This window comes from Ambystoma mexicanum, chromosome 12 (assembly GCF_040938575.1).
Source record: "Ambystoma mexicanum isolate Mex_15411 chromosome 12, UKY_AmexF1_1, whole genome shotgun sequence".
Lineage (NCBI taxonomy): Eukaryota > Metazoa > Chordata > Amphibia > Caudata > Ambystomatidae > Ambystoma > Ambystoma mexicanum.
In genome coordinates this window covers 122,887,813-122,913,129 of record NC_090936.1, presented here as the reverse complement: position 1 = coordinate 122,913,129, position 25,317 = coordinate 122,887,813, and the positions used below count along the sequence as shown (strand labels likewise).

General features: G+C 45.4%; 1 protein-coding gene across 3 annotated transcripts in view; it reads right to left on the bottom strand.

Annotated features, from left to right (window-relative positions):
- PARVB (parvin beta) overlaps nt 1–25,317 on the bottom strand; it is a 533,348-nt gene that overhangs the window by 27,628 nt on the left and 480,403 nt on the right. For all 3 annotated transcript variants that reach the window (XM_069628141.1, XM_069628143.1, XM_069628144.1), the window contains exon 10: nt 12,202–12,270. In XM_069628141.1, coding sequence (XP_069484242.1) covers nt 12,202–12,270 — 69 coding nt within the window. The remainder of the gene's footprint in view (nt 1–12,201; nt 12,271–25,317) is intronic.

Genomic DNA, 25,317 nt, shown 5'->3' with positions numbered 1-25,317 from the left:
AAGGCAACACATTTTTTTTAAATTACGGCCTAGTCCCCATTCATTTTCCCTTAGACAAAAAAGGGTCCACTTTTGACAGACCACACAGCCAAAACCGCTGGACAGATTTGGACCAGGTTTAAAACAACTTGGGCATGAAGCATTGACTTGCGATCCTTTTGTGATTTGGGGTCATTCCGTCCAGTACTTTTTAATATATTTGACGGATGAAGCAAAGTAGATTGCTATATCACCTGTAAATTGCCAAGAAACTGGGTGTTTAAAAATGAAACAGCTGCCATCTTTTTTTTCTCAATGCGAGAGATAGCCGTGGCTAAGACCTCAGTTAGCCGAAAATGAAAGCAGGAAAATGCAATTTCCGGGTGGAAAATGTCTTTAGGGGAGAGGCGTGGGGAGAGGCATGGGAAGGTAATAGGACACCAAGTTAACTTTGGGAGTGGTGTAGGGACTGAGTTTGCAACACAAAGCTCATCTGTAACCTCAGATATTGGACATCTCAACTGAAACTGAGTCATATAAACGAGTGTTGTTGGGGGCCGGGGGGGTGGGGGGAGAAGTCAGAGGAGGTGAGGAGGGCATCAGGGGAATGGAGGGAGCTGGCACAGATGTGGGGGACACTTGTGAGGGTCTGGGAGGGCAGGGAAGCATTTCTTTTTACTGTTTTTCCCCAATAACCGCATGTATAAGGACTACAAAATAATAACTTCGGGTATATCCAAGGGTATTTGCCATTCATAGCCCTGGTTATAGAAAAAAGGTGAACACATATATATACTTTTTACAGCTACAGCCAGGTTGGGGGTAAAAAATAACTGCCCATGGTCAATAGGCATCCGGGACTCCCATCCATGCAGTAACTGGGACTGACCCTGCTTAGCTTCAAAGCGAGGAAGAGAACGGCCCCTCATGTTGCCTAATAAATGAGTGCAAGTTACAAGACCACTTAGAGCAACATGGCCTGAGGTGCCGGCCCCTTATTCCCTTTGAAGCTCAGCACGGTCGTTCCCAGTTACTGCATGGATGGGAGACCGCCCACAGACTCGAATGCTGTGTGTTTTCTTAGTTTTAAATATCTCATAACACACTAAGAAAACATGTCATCCACATTTTTTTTAAACTGCTACTGTCAGTCCTTGAAAGTATTGCTCTCTTAAGGTCAGGTGCCATGAGGCCCACAAGAAAAGAGCAGCTATCTCTGTTGTAAAGAGCTGCTAGTACATGGAGAATTGCAGTCAGCTTGCATGTGTGAGGCAAATGAGAATAAGCTTTTATATATATTCTATGCCCCAATATGGTTTAAAAATCTTCTATGTTCTGTGAAGGTACCATGAAGACCGACACAGACAACAGATTAAAAGTTCAAAACAAAATGGGTCATTACATTAGATATCAGGGTGGTTGAAGGCCTAACTTGCCCTATGCTAAGGTGGGATTTCCCTACCTGAACAAATCCTGTCCAAAACTTATCCTTGCCCTCACAACCGAAGCTAAACAATGTGTAGGGATGTTAATAACAGAAAGAACAGTGATCTAACAAAGTTCTGAGCTTCTTCCAGCTCATAGCTTCCTTTTTAGCTCTCCTTTCCCAAGTTCAAGAAAGTTCCACAAAAGCTTTGAGATTACCTTTCCCAAGTTGACACAGTTCCACAGCTCCCTGGGGTTCCCTTCACCAAGTTCAAGGCAACACAGTTCCAAAGAAAAGGGGTCTTTAGGTTACGTCCTCAAGGAAGCATAGTTCCTCAAGCCTCAGGGTTCCCTTCCCCCAGACTCCAACATATCAACTTATATTTGGTTTCAAACTTCCAATGATCAAGACTACTCGAGGTCAACGTGACATTCCTTCTGGATTGCATTAACAGTTCACGTAAAGTGCTCCTTCATGGTTTGTTTCACAATGTCTTTATCGTATACCATTAAGGGTTGCCTGGTCTAGGGGCAGTTGTCAGACCACAAAGGTTCACCCACTACATGTCGCACAACCAGGAACCCTAGGCTCTTCAGCCCACACTGGCTCTTCCCCATTTGCCCCGGTGTGCAGATTCACATTTGCTTCTCCTTGTTGGTCTCTTGGCTGTATGTGCATGGTCACACTCTCTTGGCTTTTCCTTGTTAGCTTCTTGGCTTTACCACAATGTGTCACACAACATCTACCAGTCTTTGGCCTTGCCACTTGGTAGTTATTCATAAAGTTTACTTGACTTTGTCAATTCACTTTGTGGTCTTATGTATTCCCCCACCTTCCACATTTCCGCTCTTTTAAATGGGCACTTTCCCATTTGCCTTTCATCATCTCGCAGCTTTGCCAAGAAAGTTTTCATTCAGTTTGGCATTCAATATTGGATTAATATTTCCTTTTGCAGGTATTCACCACTTGTTTAATATTAAAAATGTTCAATTTGTTATCCAGAACTATGCTCAATGACTTTCAGATCATTTGGCATTCACAGTTTTCCTATTTCAGTTCGTTCAGCACTCTCAGAATACACGGCAGCATTAGCTGAGCGCTCCAGACAGAGTGGTCCCTTGATTAAACTCATTGGTTATGCGCTACCGCTATCTGTAGGCTCGCCGGTTCCCTTCTGCGATCCTCCTGGATCCACGAGCTTCACCTCCCTCACAGCGGCCACCAAGAGCTTCCCTTGCTCGCCCGCAGCGGCTGTGGGCTTCGGGCGGAGCACAGCCTCCTGCTGCTGATCTCGGTAACTGCCGCTCAGCCGAAGATTTACACTCCCTCATGGCCCGCACTCGGACGAGGCATCTCTCCTTCTCCGGACTCACGCGGCTTCCAGTCCTGGCACCTACTTGCTTCTCTCCCGCCTGTTTCGTCACCTGCTCTCCATGTTCGCACTCAGGTCTCTGGCCTCACACAGGTCACTGGCCATGGCGTGCAGCCCCACTTCTTATACTCCATAGGAGTATTAAGGGCCCACAGTTGTGGGTCAGTAAGATCAATTGCCAGACCTCTAGTCAACCTATTAGTGGGACATGCCTGACTTCCCCAATGGTATGCATTCATAGTCGTCTTCTTCGTCTCCGTACCAGAGTGGTAAACATACTGTGTACTGTGACAGGTCCAATGAGGGGAAACGAGGCAAGATATCTTACAATAGCCCAAAAAGCCTGGGGGAGGGTTAATTTGGTTTTCAGATGGAGAAAGGAGATACCATGTCTCGCCTGTGGGTACCCCACTCCTGATCCACAAGGACCCTCCACCCAGGTGATCGTCCCTCGCCACTCCACCCCCAGGGTCAGGATCCAAAAGCAATGGCCTTTCCCTGGCCACCTGAGAAGAGAATCCAGGGGGGAGTAGGAGGGAGGATACCCTCAGGTTTCTCACAGTTCCCAGTGCTCTCTGAGAGACCATTTGTTTGCCTTTTGTTGAATTGCATTCTGATATTTGTAGTCTCCCAGTCAATATGGGGAGCATTCTGCCACAATTGTACACTTTTTGCCTAACATACTTCTATAAGGATTTATATCTTTGAGTGATACTATGGTATGTCTACTTTTCAAGTTATCTTAGAGTATTGGTGAAAGCCAGACATAGGGTTGAGGAGAGGAAATGATGAGAGGGCAAGTAAGTCATGATTATTAGCCCAGAATACGGCAAGAGGTTGCAATCCTGAAAACTTGTGCAGTTATTTTCCCCCTAATTATGGCTGCTTTTCAGGGCACAAGTGAACACCACGTGGGTGGTCTGGGGAACCTGAGGGCATCCTCCCACCTACTGCCCCCTTGATCTTCCTCTCAGGTGGCCTTGGGAAAGGCCATTTCTGGGGGTGGATATGCAAGGGAGGATCACCTGGGTGGAGGGACCTTGGGGAGTGGGAAGAGGATGTCTTTGGGTGAGGCATGGCATCCCCCTTTCAAGTATCAGAATGATCCCTACCCTCCTCCTGCCTTCAGGTAAGTTATTGTCGATCTTTACCTCTTTCACACACACAAACTGTCCTTCAATCATATTGCTTTAAGACTGGGACGAGGAGGAGGAGGAGGAGGCGGCAACTGGGAGTTATGCACACTTCCATTCATTCACACCACTTTGGGACTTAGACCAGGAAGAGGACTATGTAAGAATACCATTGCAATGGCTAGGCATGTCCAACTAATAGATTCAACTATGGTCAGGCAAAGGACTTACACCTGCAACCAGTTAAGAGGCCACTGGTGCATAAAATGACTGGCAGAAGGAAGGGAGAAACATGCTTGGTGAGAAGAACGCAGCTGCGAGACGTGGAGAAGGTTTGAGAGGGGTTGGCGGGAAGGACACTGTGTTGCAGAGGGGTGAGAGAGACGCCGGGGCCTGAATGGGCCACAAGATGGTCGAGACACCTGCATTCTCCTGTGCCGTGTGTCCACAGCTGTAGCTGTGGGACACAGAAGACTCCATAGAGCCGCAGGCCGCGGCAGCAAGGTCGGAAGGTGGCGAACGCAGTTTGCCAGAGCTCCTGACAAGCACAAGGGGAGAGAGACGAAGCCGGAGAGGAGAAAGAAGATGCCCGGTGAAGCAGACGTAGACGATGAGTGTAAGAAAGGGAACACTCATACTGGGGCGCTCTAGGGGCTTGAATTGGGCATATGAAAATGCTGATCGAACTGAAACTTAAAATAGTTGGGTTTGGAGACAAAAGTGAAGAATTTCGAATACCGAACAAGCTGCAAAGTACTTTTGAAATGCAACAATTGTTATTGAATACCAAACTAAAGAAAAGATATGAAAAGTATATGAAATACAGCACTAGTGAGAAGCAAGTAATGTGCATTTATGAATGCAGTGAAACAAATTATGAGCATTTATGAACAAAATGAAAAGCAAGTAAGAAGCACTAATGAACAATGTGAAAGCAAGGTGGTGGAAAAGAATGAATACCACAGAGTAAGTTGTGTGAAATACATGTTGTTGCAAAGCCAAGGAACTGCCAAGGAGAAACAGAAGTGAATGTAATTTCACAGGTTCAGGGAGAAAACCTGTGTTGGCAGGAAAGTCAAGTACATAATAAAGTGCTAAGAGTTATCAGTTGCCTGACGTGTAATGGGTGGACTGTGTGGTCCGACAACTGCGCCTAGACCGAGTAGCCCCTACTTAGAAAGAACCAAGGAAAGTCGAGATACAGAAGCCGTTTTGTATAATAAGTGCTGAAGTGATTGTTTCTTTCTTCAATCTGTTTGAACTATTGGAAAGCCTGAATGGTTACAAAATTTAACTGGAATTTTTATTGAAAGCCAAGAGATATGAACGGATTGTACTTTTGAAGCTGGAAGAGCTGCCTTCTTGGTGAAGGGAACCCCAAGTCCTTTTGAAATTGTTTTGAACTTGGGGAAGGGGAAGCTGGAAAGCAAGCCAGGAGCTGAAAAAAGCTCGGAACTTAATTTGTGTTGCTGACATCCCTACACATTGTATAACTTGAGCTATGACGGCAAGTATAGGTTTTGGACACAGACTTGAGTTGAACTTAATGATACAGACTATCCTTTAGGCAGGGAAATCCCACCTTAGTTTAGGGCAAGTTAGGCCTTACTACATCCTGACATTTAAAAAAAATAAACAGTTTTGTTTAAACAAGTGAATCTGTTGTCTGTGTCTTACTTCATGATCCCTTCACAGTGAACAGCTTAACTTTATTCCGACTGGGCGGACGCAACCCATTGGTTTTTCTTGGCTAGTGGTCTGGTGCGTGATTTAAGAAATACAGTGGCCGATCTATTTTTTACCTGAACTGATCATTAACTAAAGGTTTTTCATTGAAAAAGGCCGTGTGGTGGTGGCCTTGTCGTCATTACCTTCACCACTAATGTGAAGTTTGTGGCAATGCACCAGTAAGTGCTGGAGGGAGAACTCACAGGCGACATTGGCGTCAATGTAAAGGCGATGTCTGTGTAGGATATCGAAAAAGGTAAAGTGTCCGGTGACAGCAACAATGATTTTCTGATGAAGGCCGAGCCCTTCACAGCCATAATCCATTACTTCTCCATTTTGACTCCCAAAATAAACCTTTTGAGAAATATATGCACAAGAGTGCAAGGCTCATGACAGCAACCATCACTGGCCTCATACATAAAGGGGAACTGGACTCAGGATGACAGCGATTGTGAAGGTCAGCAACCTTAAGGTCTGTGTTGTTTTGATCAGGGAGAGGGTGTGGACCAGGATGAGGATTCTGTGGATTCTGGCCGGGAAGCCCACTGCCCTGGCCTGAGGCTCTGGGTAAGCCAGCTTTCCTAGTTTTCAGAGTCCCTTTGAGCACTTGAGATGTATTAGGAAATTGGCCAGGCCAACATGCGGAATACCACACGCAAAACCTTCAGCGTTTTAAACTTTGGTCATAAAAAACAATTCTCCCACCTATTACTGAAAGGGGCTAAATAGCTGTACAGTAGGGGGACTCCATCCAGTGAATAACTGAGCTCTTTCTACTCAAAACCAGAATGAGGTTCAAATGGCTTTAGTTGGAACATGATAGTAGGATCCAGGAAAATGGAATCTACTGATCTAGTATGCTTGAGAGTAGGATTTTAATTGGCGTATAAAGGCTGGGACCTTTTGAGACCTGCGCTAAGACCGCGCAATATTCATCACCAGAAAAATCATTTTTATCATTTGTCGTGAGGAAAAACCAGTTATAATGCTTGGTTTTGTCTGAATCCAAGAGAGGAACAATCTTGGGGCTCTTAATGACACAACCCCTTTAAGATCTTTGGCCTATTGATGAGCTCCTCAAGGAGGATGAAACCAAGAAAGAAGATGATTAAGATTTGTAACCAATGGTGCAGGAGATGTATGCCCAAGGAGTCTCAAGATGTGGATACAGGATTTCAGAGACTGCCCACAGGCAGGATGCAGAAGCCTTGCTAGACTGGCAGTAGACAAACTGCAATTAAGTAAGATTGAATATCCACTGTTAACTTGCTATTGGAAAAAAAAAACACACACAGATGGCTCTTAACATCTTATGAACTTATCCCAGCGCACAAGTACTGCTTCACTTGGAGGAAGAATAGAAGGAGGATGTGGCATCCATCAAGGCGGGATTCCCAGAGCCAGGCAGACCTGCATTTATGGAACTGCGGAACCTGTAATACTAACTTTGGCCGTAGTATTCCTTTCTTTCCTCCATTTCTTTACTTACCTTTTTTGCATTCATTCACTCCAAAAGATTTGGTGCTTTATTTAATAAGGTTTTTTTGTTTTTGTTTTTCTGTTTTCAAATCTATTTTGAATGTATGTGTCCTGATGACTTTTTTGACTTCTTTGAATTTTGCCTAATCTTTTGTTTTCAAGTTTTTTCTGCACTTGTGTTTAAATTTGTAATATTTTCTTTCATGTGATTTTGAGTCAAAGAAATTCTTAAAAAGAAAAATATTCTGGAATTTGTCTCACCAATTAGGTACTATTGATGGTTGCTTATGTTTTTAAAGATTCCATCAAAAATCTTTTTCAAAAAGAAGGAATGTTTTCAGTATTTAGAGTGGCGCAAAATAAATGTGATATCCGCTGTTAGGATACACTATAATTAAAAGTGATTTAAATTATACTAGATTTTCCCCATAACAGCATAGTGGATACCAATGGTATAACAATATATTAATTTTCCCATGTCCCTATCCACGTTATGCTCTAAGGGACTATCCCTACCTCTTTTTTATGTATGAAGGTATTCCCAGAGCCAGTCATACAGGACACAATCTTTGCCTAGTTCAATAAATGTATAGCCCAATACAGAAGCAAAAGTGCAGGAACCTAGTTGTTCAGGTAGTATATTACCATTAAGAGCTACAGTTTTAGCAACTGGTTGCAGGGTTGGAAGAGTATGGTTTCAAATAAAAGAGTACCCAAAGCGCTTACCAATTTTGGTGGGTTGACACGACATTTCAGGGACCCAAGAACCCCAGGAAGGGGGTGATACCAAGCCGTGTCGGGGAAAAACACAGTATTCTGCTTCAGGGATAAAAGAGACCGTTTCTTGCTTGATAAATTACATGTCTCAAAACCCTGAGAGATCCAAGAAATAGGGGGAGTCAGAAAGAAAAAGGTTTGGAACATGCCTTTGGCCCATGCCGAGAACGGTGTCCAGACAACTCGTCGAAAAAAAACTGGTCGACTGCAATTTGGTCGACGCAATTTGGTCGAAAACCAAATGGTCGAATTTTTTTTTTATTTATATATTTATTTTTCGGGTTTTCGTTTAGTTAAAAAAGGGGTTTTTAGAGAAAAAAGGGGGTTGGGGGGGGACCCCCCCCAAAAAAAAAAAAAAAGGGTTAAAATAAAAAAAAAAAAAATTTCAACCATTTGGTTTTCGACCAAATTGGTTCGACCATTTGTCTGGTCGACCAATTTTTTTCGACGAAATGTCTGGCAACCGCCGAGAACGACTCTGGGGACTAGGTAAATACTCTAACAGGGTCCTCAAACCAGCGTCTTGAGATGGTCTCATGAAGCCAAGTAGACTTCAAATTAGATGCAACTACCGTTTTGTTTCCAGAATTTATTAAAATGTATTTACGATTCTGGGGCAACTAATGTCAGAAACGGCACAAACAGTCTCTTCTGTCTTTCCCCAGGTCACACTCAAAGGTTCCTTTTATTAGATAAAGCCCTTGTAGCTGGGTGGCCACTCTGCTAAGTAGCACTGCAGAACTAGCTTAGCAACTCACCTTGTAGGTCACTTCCTAGTCACCAGGTTCCACAGCTTCTCTGAGAGGTAAGACTGACATGGAGTCTATGTGTTTTCTACTGGGCTCTTATCTCCCTAAATCATGGTCCAGATTCTACAGCCCCAACAGGATGTTACTGTCCCCTTGCCAATCAGATGCTCACTTTTGATAATGGGCCTACAACTTGTCTCGATACCTGGCCCTCCTGCTTGTTCCTCCATTACATGTCCCACTCAACATCTTTGCTTCAGTTGCGTCTTGCCTTCACCGATACTCTCCATAGACCTTCAAGTGAGTTCCAACGGCTCTCCATGCTTACTCTCTTCACCTCTCCTCCGCTCTTCTTCTCTCTACCACCATGTGACTGATCACCAATGTCTCCAACTCACCAAGATTTTGTCCCATTTCCTTCAACCCGATTTTCCCCACAGGTTCACTTTATCCAATCTGGTCTCAATCCTCCTTCTCTCCGTCTATCCATTTGTCATCCTTCTTTCTTCCCTCCATTTTGCTCTAAGCACCACCTACCATCTCTCCGGCTCATCTGCTTCCCCCCTCCCCTGATCCCCCCCGGCCCCTCCAACTGCTCTGGTCCATTCAACTGTTCCTGCCCTTCTACATCTTCATCAATTCCAGCTTCTCCTGCACATCTGCACTCTCCTCTTCTCTGACATACTTCCACACTAGCCCATTTCAACTGCCAGTTGAAGTAGAGTTTTCTCTCCCAACCGGTGCTTGACTAGAACGAAGTGTCTGTGTCTTATTATCTTATATTCGTGTGAGATTGGTTAAAGCTTAACCAAATGCTTTCATAAGGTTAATCATATGAAAAAGAGCAGCAGCACTACGATGGGAGGAACAACTCTACAAGAAACCGATCTGCCTTTTATTATTAAGCAGTCACGGGCAGTGACACATAGCCCTGGAAGTTTGCAAGTGGGGCTGGCACTGCGTGCGCAGAGTCTGGCTCACCACTCCATGCATGCTCTCCCTTTTACTGGATTCCACTCACTCTTAGCAACCCTGGGTGAGGGTTACTAATCAGTCTTCCTGCTTGGTATTATGAAAAAGGTCTAGATCTTCTCTGTCTGGCTCTCTGAGCCTGCAGAGTTGTTTTCAATACATGTCTCTCCCTTTAAAGGGCCAGCACCCTCCATGGTACACATGTGATGAGCTCCTGCCCCTAAACAGTGTTGTGGGTGAAAATGCAAAGCCAGGCTGTGCATTAAGACAAGTGTACAGCACTTTCCTCCACTAGCCCACCCCCCATTTCCAGTGAAGATATACATCAAACTGGAATCTTCATAAAACCGGGGAACCACCAAAGCAACTGATACACCAAAGAGAGCTAATGTGGAGCCGCATACAGGAGGCAAGACGTCTGCCTGAACTCAAAATGGCTGCCTACCCATTTAAAGACATGGCAGCTCAAGATAAAATTACAGGCAATACAGAATTTCCACTTATGGCAAGAATCCAATTCAAAGAATGCAAAGTAGGGTACACTGGGGTGAACTAAGATCAGAGCTTGTTAGAAGGACTCAGTTATGCAGATCCCTACAACAGAGCGCAAGTTAATAACTCGTGCATGTTTCAGGAGATGGTGCCAGTTGCAGGGAGAGGGAAATGCCAAGAGGAGAGTAGGAAGTAACCAGGAGATGCTTGAGAGTTCTAAAAAGGCCAGAGGGTGAGCTCAGAGGTAAGCGAGCTAAGAGGGCAGTGAGGGAGCTGGGAGATCTCTAGAGCTGGAGAGAACAGGGGGGCGAGACAGCCGAGAGGGAGCAGAGAGAGAGAGGGAGCAGAGAAAGAGAGACAGGGGGAGCAGAGAGAGACAGACAGGGGGAGTAGAGAGAGACAGACAGGGGGAGCAGAGAAGGAGGGAGCAGAGATGGAGAGAGCAGAGACGGAGAGAGCAGAGACAGAGAGAGCAGAGACGGAGAGAGCAGAGACGGAGAGAGCAGAGACGGAGAGAGCAGAGACGGAGAGAGCAGAGACGGAGAGAGCAGAGACGGAGAGAGCAGAGACGGAGAGAGCAGAGACGGAGAGAGCAGAGACGGAGAGAGAGGGTTGGAGAGAAAGGGTGGGGGAGAGAAAGGGTGGGGGAGAGAAAGGGTGGGGGAGAGAAAGGGTGGGGGAGAGAAAGGGTGGGGGAGAGAAAGGGTGGGGGAGAGAAAGGGTGGAGGAGAGAAAGGGTGGAGGAGAGAAAGGGTGGAGGAGAGAAAGGGTGGGAGCAGCGGGAGCAGAAAGAGCAGAGAGAGAGAAAGCAGAGAGACAGCGGGAGCAGAGAGAGATAGAGAGAACGATCAGAGAGAGAGAGAGGGAGCATAGAGAGCGAGAGAGAGAAATATGAGTGGGAGCTGGAAGAGACCAGGAGGAAGAAAAGCCAGGGAGTGGGGAAAGAACTGAGAGGCTTAATGATAAGGCCTCTGCAGACAAGAGCATTTCCCAAGAGCACAAACTTCACTGCAACAACAAAACAAACCACATAGACACGCACAAACCACACAGACTCCCACATCATCGCACGACGAATACCAACCGGAAAACACCCCAAGTCCAGCCAACGGAGTTACCGGGTTGAGGCTGCCACCAGCACATCACTGCTCCCTTGCACTTTTCCAGCTTATTCCCACTAACTCAACCCCCCACCCTTTTTCAGAACTGCCAGAGCGTCAGGGGACCACTCCAGTGGCGATAGTGCGCAGTACAAATATCCTTTAAAATAACATTAACAAGAGGAGCAACCCAATGAAGCGCAACATTCACGGGTTGGCTGCAAAGATGAGCAAGACACTGTATCCCTTAGTGTGCTAGGAGGTACACCCTGGGAGTGTACAGCTGGGAGCTATAACTCTGAACCAGTCAAGGAGAGAGGTGGGCAAATCCGTGGGGGTTATCTGGAAGTGTGCTAGGTGCTATAATCTTGTGGCTATTTAAGAATAAATTGCCAAACAAGCTGGGTGGGTTCTGTACCCCAAGACTGTATTAGGGTGTCAAGTAGTGAGTTGGAGGTTATGACCCTGTGGCTGTGGGACATAAACCAAATGGTGAAGGAGGAGGCCAATTTCCCAGCCAAAAGGAAACCCCGATATCTCTTCCGTACAGCTTCCACTCCGATTGTTCAGAGAAAAAAAAGCACGCATTTTCTTTGTAGAGACATTCCTTGGACCCATCATGACAAGAACAAAGCCTTTATGAAACAAACATAATGCTGCATGCTCCGTTAGTCCACCTCAGTGAAAATAGAGGAACAGGTTAACAATGGCAATTTTCCATGCAAAATTGCAGGAATTAATTTAGCTTTCTGCAAATTTCATAAATTCTGCTCTACAATATCGAGTCTGTTACAATCTTCCAAATGAGATGGCATATTAAATGGAGTCATAAACCTAATATATTGTAGGTTAATTCCCTTTAGCACACCTTGCAATCGATATGTAATGCAGTTTAACAGAGTCTTGCTTATATATGTGTGAAACAATATCAACAAAGTAAAATAAAGTAGCGATAAAACAGTGCAGAAAGTATTACACGCTGTAAAGTTTATACCTGAGTTTCCAGTTCAGTCACCTCTAAATTCAGTTTGTTCAGATGTTTGTTCACAAACGTAATGAGCGACTGAAAAGAGAAAACAGATCAATGTAAGGCGGAAGAAAAAATCCACGGTCCTTTGGGGTTAATTATTTTATATACAACTATTATTCTCCAAAGCCAAAAGAACATCAAGATGAAATATTGCTTGCCAATAAGTAGGCTAAATAACAGTAGTAAAGGCAATCCTCTTGCATTTCCCCTCCAGCATTTAGAATGACAAACTAACAAAACATTTAGAAACATGTACCAACATTTGAAATATTCTAATTTTAAACCAATAGCTACTGGCAAAATATGAGCTTAGCAAAATCTTCACACACATGTAAAGGAAGTGTGATGCAAGTGTTAATTGGTAGACTGATAGCAAAAGACAGCTAAAATAAAACAAAAGGCTATCAAGTAATCGCCAGTTTCAGTTTCCCATTTTTAAGTTCCTAGAGAAACCACGGGTGTCTATGGTTGGTCCACCACAGAAAGTCCATGGATGAACATGATTTTCTATAATTTTGACCATGGTCAACATAGTCTAATGGAGTCTGTGGTACCACTGACTTCTGGAAGAGACTTGAGGTTTTGTCAAGCCATTATATCTTGGCCTCAGAGTGCCCTTACTACGGAATCTGTGAAAATGAGTTTAAGAACCCTGAAAGCGCACAACCTGAAGACAAAGACCAGGCTGTTCAACTGGACATTCTAGTGGGGCAGGACGAGCCCCAGTCAATAGTCTTTCCTTTGTTGTTTTTTTTTCTTTTTTTAATTCATTGTTTTATTAAAAATAGCATAAGTGACAGACTCTTATATGCATTGCATAAATGTACAGGCAATCATGCCTTTGGTCCCTCCACCCCAACTCATCCCCCAGACCCCAGCCTATTCCACATACATTGCTCAAACTCTTCGCACCCAACTGCATTAGGTTATACATTTCTATTAGTCCACGGACTGTGATGGGGTGTTTATTACCGCCTGGGCAGCATTATGCACCAAGGCCATCAATTCCTGCACCATGTGCTGCCAGGAGTCCAGGTCTATGTTCCGATCTCCTTGGCCCCGCTGGGCCGCCTCTTGCCATACTGAGGTTTCTGCCAGTGTCCATTTTTCTAAGTCACTCCACCACTGACACACTTCTGGACTCTTGTGCGCTTTCCAACCCATTGCCATTCTGCGTTTCGCTAGGATGTATGCTAGGTCCTTCAGCTTGCTAATGTGTCTTGCCTGTTTTGGGCATGCAAAAATGCCGAGCATGCAGGCTGTGGGAGAACTTGTGTCTAGCGTTATACCTGCTTTAGCTAATGACTGGGCTATCTCTTCCTTTTTATTGTCGGATCTTTGCACAGCCCAGAACATATGTACCAAATCCACATTAATCATACTGCATTTTGGGCAGGCTTGTTCCGTTGCTGTTCTAAACTTGGGGATTTTTCCTAGGGTTAGATATGCCCTATGAGTCACATACAACTGAATCAACGGGAGTTTTGCATTTCTGGACACTTTCTTGTGATATGCTAACACTCTACCCCCCAGACTGCATCGGTCAGTTGTTCCTGTATGTCTGCACCAGCATATCCCCCGGCTGTGACATTATTAACTCGTAAATTCTAGACATGTGTGCCCGCTCTCTGAAATATCATAGAATGTCTCTATTAAACCATCTTCCTGCAATACCCAATCTATTCCAGGCCATTTCCGTTTTAGTCCGGTGAGGAATGAAGCATGTATTATGTGTTGTCCTTCGTGTATACCTTTTTCTGAGGCGAGTGGTCCATTGGTCTGCCCTCTCTCAGCAAGTCTCCCACCGTCACTATCCCCATAGGTTCCCAGTACTTCCTCACATTTAGTCTAAATTGAGGATCTTCCTCATTTAGTGCCACCAATGAGACTTGAGGGGGTTAGGGGGGGTTTTCCTCTCCAGAAAGCAACAAACCCTGTGCCATGTTGTCCTGCCCAGCGTCAGCAGCAGCGGGGGCCACTGGACTTGCGGCGCCACAGTCCAGATTGCATCCTTCAAGAAGTACGGGGCGCACGATAGCTGTAGCAACAAGGTATCTTGTGTTTGCTCATCCGCCAGCCAGTTTGTAACGAATTGCAGCTGGCACGCCATAAAATACACTTCGAAGTTGAGCACTTGTATGTCTCCTTGATCGTGCAGTGTCTGCAATTTCGTTAATGCCAAACGGCACCTCTAGTTGCGCCATAAAAAGCTGCGGCATATAGTGTCAAGTCTATTAAAAAATCCCTTCGGTATATTGTATGGTATGTTGGTAAAAAACGAAGCCACCTCGGGAGCACCACCATCTTCAGCAGCAAAGCCTTCCCCATCAGTGAGAGGTGCAGTTTGGCCCAAAAAGTCAGACTTTTCGATTTGATCTACCGCTTTCTGTGTGTTCTGTAAGTGGTCTATCTTGGGGTCATGAAAAATATCCACTCCTAAATATCTAAATGTGGACCCTTCCCACTTGATCAGTAGCACCGGTAACGTGTTTGGAGAGTACCTCCTGTACCCTATTAGTGGGAACAAACACGATTTCTGCGCGTTAATTGTAATGCCTGATAAATCTGCATAGCGCTCAAACACATCTAAGATATACTGTAAATTGGTTTCTGGGTTTTGCAGGTATAGCAGCATATTATCAGCATACAATGAGATCATGTTACTACTGCCCTGTATAACTATACCAGCATCTTGATATTCCTTACAGAGATACACCGCTAATAGCTCTAAAGCCAGACTAAATGGCATGGGTGACCATGGGCAGCCCTGTCTGGTGCCTTTTCCCAACAGCCATCGCTTTGAAATGTCTTGACCCTCGCTACTGGACTGCTATATAGTCGCCATACACATTTTATGTATGTTGGCCCCATACCGAACCTCTGCATTACTGCCAGCAGCCACGGCCACCTAATTGAGTCAAATGCTTTACTGCTAGCAAGGCCACAGCATATTTATGCGCGCTGGCTTGCGTAGAATCAATGACATGGTGCAACCTCCTCAGGTTGCACGTAATGTTTCGGTCTGGAACGTATCCCGACTGATCCGGGTGTATAAGATTAGCTATAGCTGGCTTGAGTCTGTTGGCCCTGAGGGCTGGATGTATTTTCCTGTCTTGGTTAAGCAACGACAAGGGCGTATAAAATCCACAGTCCGTGTCAGGCTTGTTGGGCTTCAATAATGGAACTTTAATGGACACCCCAAGCGACATTGGCAACTCGCCTGTCTCTAGCGCTTTGTTCAGCATGGCCAACAATGGGGGCACCAGCTCTGCTAGGAACTAAAAGTCACTGGGTAACCCATCTGCCCCTGGGTCTTTAACAGTCGGCAATCTTCTTATGGTGGCTTCCAGTTCCTCAATGGTTATTGGAGACTCCAGCTTGCTTGCTGCCTCTGCATCCAGATTAGAGAGATCCATCTGCTCGAGGGCATCCTCCATTTCTGATGGCTGTGTTACCAATGTCTCCGCATATAACTCACTATAGTAATCATAAAAGCATTTATTTATGCTTTCTTGCATCAAACGAATAGCTCGACCTTTTCCTCTGGCCGCCTGTATCGCTTCCCTTTTAGACTCAGTTTTATATATCCAGGCTAGCAACCTGCCTTGCTTGTCTCCTTCAGCGTGTTGTCATTCTACATATTTCCTATAGCTCAGTTTGCCCAATCTTTCCCAATGTCCCAAACATTCTTGTTGCAGACTGACAACTTCTAGGGCCAGAAACCTGGTTGTGTCATCCGAGCACTCAAAGATCTCTAGTTTGATTTCTGCTTTACGTAGGTCACCTTCTATAGTGGCTTGCATTGCCTTTGCTTTAGCTATTACCACCCCACTAATCACTACCTTGAATTCTTCCCACATTGTTCCCGCTGAGTTTACACTCCCTGTATTATTCCTAAAATAGTCCTGTACCCCTTCTCTCAATTGTTCCCGAAATGCTGCATCTTTGAGAGATTTGCTTCTAAGTCTCCAGGTCAGAATGCGTGCCCTAGGAGGGGAGTTCTGCCATATGACTACTAAGGGTGCGTGGTCCGAGAGCACATGTGCTCTTTATTCCACTAGATTGAATTCTCCTAGTGTCTCTTCCCCTGTAAAGACATAGTCCAGTTTGGTGTATAGGTCTTGGGGGGTGGTGTAATGAGAATATCCCCGAGCATTCGGGTTTGGGCTCTCCATATGTCCGATAGTTTGAATGCCTGCAGTAGCGTATTCAGGACTTGGATGCAGGGCCAATAGTCTTTCCTTTTTATGATTCTTTTGTGGAGAAAACCTGTTCCATTAGCGTTGTGCAAATGAACGTTACTTTCTTGAGAACAATATTGCTGCGTCGGCCTCTTTGTGCTTCCCACTCGGCTGCTGTGGCAATTCATTCAAGTGGGAATGAAAACATAACTCCATTTAAGTGTGCGACGGATTGTGGGTATGCAAATTGGCCGAGTCCCAGGTAACAGAACATGCAGTTCTTTATCATGGTAGCAGAAATCCTCAATCCACCTTGGAATGCATTCATTTTTCAACCGAATAGTGCAAAAATAATCTTTAGATTATGTTTTTGGGGGTGGAGGGAGGGGAATTACTGGGGTACAGGCAAAATTCTATTGAATTTCAGAAGCAAAGTATTAGAAAGAAGAGGGGGTGGGAGGTCTAGAGGAAGTGCCACCAGCTGGTGGGGTGCAGAGGTTTCCAATTTTCCAATTCCATGCATTAGAAAAACTGATTTTTTTTTCTTATAATTCTGGGATTTATAATTTTGCTTGTTACATTTCAAATTTATAAGTACAAATCCCAGAATTGCAAGGAAAAACAGACTTAGGTGACCGTCTCATGTCCTGAATTGGGATAAGTGAATACTCTGGATGTGTTAGTTAGCCGGAGCAGGAATAAACAGGAGGGCATGCTTAGCCAAAGGCAAAGAGGCAAGGGTGAGAAGCCGATCTGAAGGGGTTAGGCCCGTAGCAGGAGGTGAAACAAGCATTTGACATCAACGAGAAACATCACCGGAGGAGTTTGGTTGTGGAGAGAGGGAAAATCAAGACTAAGGCAGGGTAATTAGACTCTCTCATCTTTCCTGTCAAAGCAGGGAAGGCAAACCCAGTTTGCGCCTTCTTCAAGTCAAGGAGAAACTTCAATTTTCCCTGTACTGGCCGGAGAGACCTGGACTTGCAACAAGGTAGGAGGTGGTTGTATCCCACCAGAGGAGTACAGTTTACACATTAGAGAGACTGAGAACACAATTCACTGGCGGGGATTGGGGGGAGGGGGGGCGAGACCTTCAGAGGTTAAAACGCTTGTGGAACAGATCACTGATGCCTTGAATTATTGTGCCTTGTAATTCAATCTGAGTAGGACAAGAGGTTAATGTGGCCATTCAAAGGAGGGCATTTTTTATTTGGTACTGTTAAGTATTTGCAAAGGACACTGAAAACCGCCACTATATCCCAGAACTACAGACGATGGCAGAGGGTAGAAGGAATGTTTTGGGAAGCTGGCTAGCGAGATCAGCTTTGATGGCTTAACCAAAAGGGGGGAAAAGAGGGTGGGATCTGCTTGGAACATTGGTTTATCTTCGCCTGTCATCAGAAAATGCCCAACAATAGAAATAAACCACTTTAAAACCATACACCAGGCTTGGTTTTGTCTGTAGATCCAGGTCTAAGAAAGAACACCATATATGACAATGGCTATGACTCACTGTTCCTGTATAGCGGTAACATGGACATTGACCTTAGACCAATGACCACGATTCATGGTCAGACCACGGACAAAAACACCTTGGTCGGAAAGGATCATGCTTATACATTAACTACTCCGTCACCCCATGACATTATGGAGAACCAAATAAATAGGGCATAGATTCAGAGGCAAATATTTAGCAGGTACACCATAGATCACTTTCCCAATCCCCATCGCTTGTTTAGGGCCTAGAGATACGCCATCATTTATCAGAATTCGTTTTGTAGCTTTGTACTGTCGAGTAGCAATAAGCTTTGACAACTTTGCTTGGAAAGCTAGTCAAGCTGCTCTGATGGTTAGAGGTTGTTCCTCATTTCCAACCTATAGGTAGGTTGTAAGATGCTAAATAATGATGGTATGTCTATCTTAATTAAGTGAATTTATACATAGGCCCTGATTCACAGAGCGTTTTCAAATGGGATGTTGCCATTATAAAACACTTCTGTGAATTTGGCCCTTAGTATCTGAACTTAAACATTTATGTGCTACTTGGATCTAGTCACCTTTTTGCAAGACCATTAGATTATGCCCTTGAATTTTCAACACCTCTGCCCACTGGTGTGGTTTGTGTGACAGGACACATTGCCCCATCAGAGTGTGCTCATGTATATTTAAAGGTCTGGTGCTGCCACACACAACTTTATTAGATGAGCTGTGAACATAGAAAGATCTGAAGAGGAGGACCAGTCTTTCAACTCAGTACAGACGGTGAGAGTGAGATGAATCATCCACTTTTCTAGTTCCCCCTAGGCCACACGCAGTACATCCTTGGCTCCACTCATTTAATGCTTTGAGTGTCTCTACGACAAAGCTATACACCCCAAAACTTGGTATTACATTGCCGTTTGTGGATGCATATCCTATTGGGGGGTGAGGGGGAGGGTGGAGGCTGCAGGTTTTACCCAAAGGAAATTCAATGTTAAATCTAAGGGGCGCGGTGCTAGTTGTGGTATGAATCCATCGGGATTCATGTCTGCCTGCCATAACTAGACTTGTGTGCATGTCTTAGGGTTTCTGGGTGCATGAATTTAGTCTTTGTTGGGTTTAATTTTAAGTAGGTGCACCATCATCTATGCCTGGATGATGGCGAGGCAGTGTTTCAGACCGGGAATGTTATGGGCAGAGTGTTTTCTGAAAGATTGGAGTATCATCTGCCTACTGTAATTGACACTGCTTTTTAGGAGGGTTGTGAATCTATGCCTTAAGTGTAGCCTCAAATGTTTGCATGAATTCATTGCATTTTTCCGCAGCTGCCCTCCAGATAGCATACATGCATCAGGTTAATGCAAATAACCTGGAAGTTAACCTGCGGTAGTCTGCTATTCCATCCTGTTGGTGAAGTGTGTCTGGTGAGGAGGGGTGGGGGAGGGGACTCTGGAGCTGCTCTGAAGTGGATTTGTATCGAGAGCCAATGTGTCTGCCTTCCAGGGATTTGGTGTGCTTCTGTTTCTCTAATAAGAGATCCCAGAGAAGCAGCCATAGAGCAATAAGAAGTGTGACGAATCGGAGGTGATCATCCCAAAGCCCTTGCCCTGGTCCCCTTCTCATGTGGCCAGGGAAAGGCAGCGGCTACCCGAGCCTGGTATTATGTGTGAGGATCACATGAGAGGCGACTCAGGTCAGGAGGGATGGGAAAACACTCTGGGTCATTTGCCTGATGATCATACGGTTTTAATGGCTTATTGTGAAGGTGATGATTCTGATATAAAAACTAAGAACATTATGGACTTCAAGTCCTATAATGTTCTTAGTACTGAGACGAGCAAGAGGGACACAGAGTTACTAAACCATAGTGAGAGGTCTAGGACCTTTAAACATGTTCAGGCCTTTTAGATGCAGGTCGGTAGAAAGCAGTGGGAGCAGCAGGCGAATGCAAAAGTGGGAGCTGCCGGTGTATGCTGGGCAGAGAACGTGGCAAAGGTTGGGGTTCCTGGGAGTTGCAGAGGATGTGCAGCCATAAGCACTGTTGAGCACAGCTGTCCTGAGGGAGAGAGAAGCTCTGTGTCCTGCATCTCGCCCCGTTGTGAGGTTTTCACCAGAGCACGTGTGGGGCAGGGGAAGCTCCACTGACAGACTGTGCGAGCAGCAGAGGGCTGACTGGAGCTGTCAAACATCAGGGAAGTCCCAACGAGCGAAGAAACACAAGCAGCGAGTCAGCAGGAGATGCCAGGAAAGACCAGGGAGTTGGCCTGAATACAGGTGACCCCGGGATACTCCAACATAGATCGTCGTGTAAGAATATTTATTTTGAATATCGCACTTTTAAATTGCTGCAAACTGGGCGCAACTCTCCTCTTAGGGGAGGTCGAATGGGAGAGTATTCTAACCCGCATTGCCAAAGCCAAAAGGGGACAATCAGAAAGCAAAGTGAATGCAACATCCCAAAAGGGAGAGGGTCGAATAGGAGAACATTGTAACCTGCATTGACTAAGCCAAGAGGAGGCAAAAATTAAGCAAAGGGGATACAACTTGCCTAAAGAGGAATATCTATCAAGGGCACATGGTAACCAGCATTGCCAAAGCCAAGGAAAGCTAAGAGTAACATCAAGACCATTTGAATGTAGCAGTCCGAGAATAGGATATCCTGTGGGAGAAAGTTGAAACTACATTGCCAGCAGCCAATAGGTTGTGTAGAACGAAATTATTTTCTATAGCAAACAGACCAATATGAGAAGCATTGTCCTTGTGTACAATATGTATGTAGAAGAAGTTGTGAACCAAGTGTGATGAAAGTCAAGAGCCTGAATCAAGAAGCAGTTGTTAATTCAACTTTCCCCATTAAGTGTGCAAAGTTTGGAACAAGCAACATCACAGAGCACAAGTAGGAGTTTTATCCTGGCAGGCGAGCATCATAGGAAAGGAACCAACAGTGATTAGTCCTGGCAGGCGAGTGAACCAGGAAGATGATGATTTGAAGTACTGCAATTCGGCAGAAGGTTGTGTTAGAAAGGAAGTGGTGTTTCCACTACTGTGTTTTGATGAGCTGTTGTATATTCATCCTGACAAATGTATTGCTTATGAAGGAGAAATACAATGTGATTTTAAAAAAAAAGCGTTGGCCTTTAGAGAAAAAAACATTTACATTTACTTTTTGATTTGCTGTATGAAGAGAGAATCTTTTTGTATTTGCCAAGCAGAAGGTTGTAAAAGCTTTAACAATGGTTTCAAGAGTGAATAACGTTTTGTTGGAACTGTACATTCTACCCAGAGTGGAACCTGGCTAGTGAAAATAACTGTCCTACATTGACTTTTGGTTTGAAACATCCTGAACTGATCCAGGGAATTTCTGTTTATAATTTGTATGTTTGAATCCTAATGTTATTTTGTAAAGCTGAAACAGTCAAATGGAGGGGGGGGGTCAAGAGCCCGCGCAAAACAGCCATGGGCTAACACTGCTCCTCGGTTCATGGGCAGGCCCATGAAAATCATGACCGCTATGGACTGGCACAGTGCTATATAAAGCAACCTACCGGCTGCGCTTGTCCTGGAGCTCATGCTATGCGACTTTGTGAAGAATTGACGACATGGATCGCAGGCTATTGCGAGCATAATGGGAGGCTTGCTGCACAATGGCCAGCCATATGAGGCGCTTGTAACCCCTACACCCCATCTAACGGTCACGCTGTGTGACCAGAGAAGGCGGCGGATGGGCGCCCACTGGGGACGGTGCTGCACAGTTACTCTGCGAAAATATGTGCACGCGGCCCGAGGGGCACCCGCTGAACTTCACACAGCTGAATATATGTGAGCATGGTGCTCCCCCACTCCCCTGCCATACTGCAATGGATGAGGGGTGTGTGTGTGGCGAGCAGCCGCCTGCCATGCCAACCAGAGACAAACTTGGGCAACAGCATCCCAGAGCAGGGGGATATGTGGTGAAGCACTGGGAGTCGAGTGCTTCGGAAGGCAAAGTGGCCCGCTGCTGGATGTCTCGACCGCCCCTCCAATGCGATACTGGTAAGGACTACAATACGCTGAATGGACGTAAGCGACTCCCTGGAACTAGGCGGCTTTAGCGTGACTGATGACGAAGTAATGCTGCAGACCCCGGGTCTCTCTGGGCAAAGGCCACCCAAAACTAGTGTAGGCAACTGCGAAAAATACCAATGTATGATTGCATATGACGCATAACAGGGTGTAGACCAGGCCATGCCCCTGTACGCTGGTTCTCATCTATACATATACATATATCACCACGTTATCGGGCAGACCTGTTGCCGTAGGTCTTTGCTGGATTTGTCTGGCTTCACCCACGGCAATGGCTATCACAATATTATATTGGGTCCACGTTTATTGGCCCAAATGTTGCCTAGTTCAGGCAGTTCATTAACCGTTTCACTCACTTGTTTTTCTGTTTTTAGGTTGGCTTCACAGCAGTTGCTTGAACCACATTCATGCCACACAAGGGACAGATTTTCTTCCACAACCAGAGCTACCTGCTCACCATGCTCGCTACGCCACACTGGAGCAAGGTTGGGGCTTTCTGCAGCGTGCAAAAAGCTTATATAATGTGATACTGCTTCTGGGTGGAGATGCACGCTGTGCTTGTGCGCTGCATGGGTTGTCCAAATTGGTTATGTCCATACTGATGTGCAGTGCTACACCGGGCCTGCCCTGGAATCCACTGGTGGCGCTGGGTCACATGCTCCAAGTTGATGACGACACATGTATAACTAACCATATCCAAGGGCAGAGTCATTTTATAAAGTGGAAGAGATTCCTTAACTATGTTAGAGACCTCAAGGAATACATCTTATTCCTTCAGGAAACCCACCTGAAAGCTGCTGAATCAGCAAAGTTGTGTAGGGGCTGCGTCGGGCTAGCAGCCCATTCCCCATCCTATGGTAAATGCAGGGTATCCATCCAGGTCCACAAGAGGATCCACCTTGCCATCCTAGATAGACAGGGTTTGTAATAATACAAAGCACCCTATACCACTGGCACATTACCTTTGTGAACATCTATGCACTGTGAGAAACCCGAAGGTGTCTCACTTACTTGATCCGTCATCCAGGTGGCCAGAACACGGCCATCCCTATTGGATCCAGTTCCTGGGGGTGGACCATTGCAGGAGGATCACATGGATGGGGTCCTCAGGGAGTGGAAGTGGGATAACGATGAGTGAGACGTGGTACCCCCTTCCTTATAACACCTTTTCCCCATCCTACCCCATAGGATATGTAAAATCTCTACCCCACTTTTCCTACATAAAGACTTTCTCATACAGCGAAAGACAACGGACTAACACCAGAGCCATTACATGAAATGTCCCAACACAAGGGTCAGGCTGAGTCAGGCGATTGCTGATAACTACGCACACCTGATGGCCCTTTCCCTCCCCCACAGGGATAAAAGTCAGAACACGGGAGTACAGTTTGAGCAAGGTCGAGGAAGCAGCAATTCTGAGACGGCAATTCAAACGAAGGAGAAAGGCAAAGGAAACAAAAAGGAGGACAAGGACTGAATTGCCCTTGCCCTTTTTAACTCAGACCCACAAAGCCTTCGAAGACAGAACTATAAGACTGGGAAACGCAGCTGACTATTGGTGTGACAGATGTCAGCAGTACACAGGGCCCTCCCGCACTGATAGCCAGGGTGGGGAAAAGAGCTTGCTGCCGTGGTACCCTCCTGGACTCCAGCAGAAGAGTTCAACACAGCCGGTGTGTCGGAGGAAACTGATATGAAACCGGACTCTGTTAAGCCTGTGGTTGTAGTGGCAACATTTGTGTGAAGAAAAGATAATAGACAAAGGTCTTTTGTGAATTAACGAGGTATCAGGGTTAGAGAGGCCCGGCGCCACGTGGGCGCTCATTCGAAAGACTAACAGAGGCCCGACTCCTGAGCAAGGAGAAAGTGATTAACTGTGAAAAGTGCACCTGAAATGGTGTTTGTGCTCGGAAGATGGGAGCGCCATATAAACGCATGAAACCAGCAAGATGTTAATTGGCAAGTGCTTTTGAAAAACTGTAAAGTGGAAAGAATAAGTTGCCCAATTGTTTAAAAAGACATTACGATTCCCAAATACTACAAGAACCAAGAGACCCAGGGAAAGCCTGGGAGAGACTTCAAAGTGGTCATACAAGGGTAGAGTCAAACCCCTTGTACAGTCGAAAGTCTTTGACACGTTGTGAATTGAAAAGCTAAAGTGAACTGCATTGTGGTAACAAATGTGACCCCGACTAGGGACGTCCACAGTGCGACATTGGTCTGAGCCCGAGGAGGCTGATATTGTGAAGGGATCGGAGCCTGGCTGAGGAGGGATCCTTGGGTGAAGAAGAGATGCCCGACCTGAATATCTATAGAAGGAACGTTTTGTTTATTGTTTGTACTACCTCAGGCCATCTTAAGCAAGAGACTTTGCATAAAGAGACTTGGGCTTATCCACACTCAGAGCACAAAAAGGTTTTCAATAGATGGACCCAAACAAATATACATGTAGGGACTGCTCTGGCTTCTTGCACTGGTCCTGAGGGGAAAACACCGTGCACAGATTGAGGCCATAAAAGATAATGCAGGCAGGGTGCTGCCTGGAGATAAGACCATAAACAACCGTACCGGGGCGCTGCGGGGACAGGAAATAAGCATGTGCGAATGCCGAACTAACAAAGATATTATGAGCACTTTGGAAAGCCAAGCCAAGTGACTTTGAATACCGAACAAGTTAAAGATTGTTAGAAACAAGTTTGAAAGCCAAAACAGTAACTTTTGAATAACGAACAAACTGAAAGACATTGTAAGCGCAATTGAATGTCTCAGAACTAAAGCAAGTTGTGGGCACTTATAAATGAAGTGGAAGCAAGGTAGTGTGAATGGTGGATACCACGAAGCGAGTGATGGCAAAGCCAAAAAGACGCCCAAGAAGGGTATAACATGAGAAGCTAAAGATAAAGTGCATGGTGGCCAATAAGCCACAGTCAAGCATTACAGGTTAAGAGGAGGCCAGTGTTCGCAAGAGTCAGAGGAACAGAGAAAGTGCAAGAAAGTGCATAGGGGTATCGGTTGCATGATTTGTGATGGGTGGACCGTGTGGTCAGACAGCTGCGCATAGACCAAGTGCCCCCTTCTTGGAAAAGAGCCAAAGAAAGTAAATATAAAGAAGCTTATGTTATGCATCAGTTGCTGAGTGATTCTGAACTGAAGAAACAAAACAATCTATGTGAACCAGTGAAAAGCATTGATAATAAAGGATATGGGAAGTGTCCCAAAGAACTCTGTTATTTTGGAAATGCTGCACGATTTGAACTCCTATTCGTTTTGAAAGCTGGAAGATTTGAACTTGGCGAAGGGAATCCTGAGACTCTGAACTGTGTTGAACTTTGGAAAGGGGAAGCGGAGTGCAAGCCTAGAG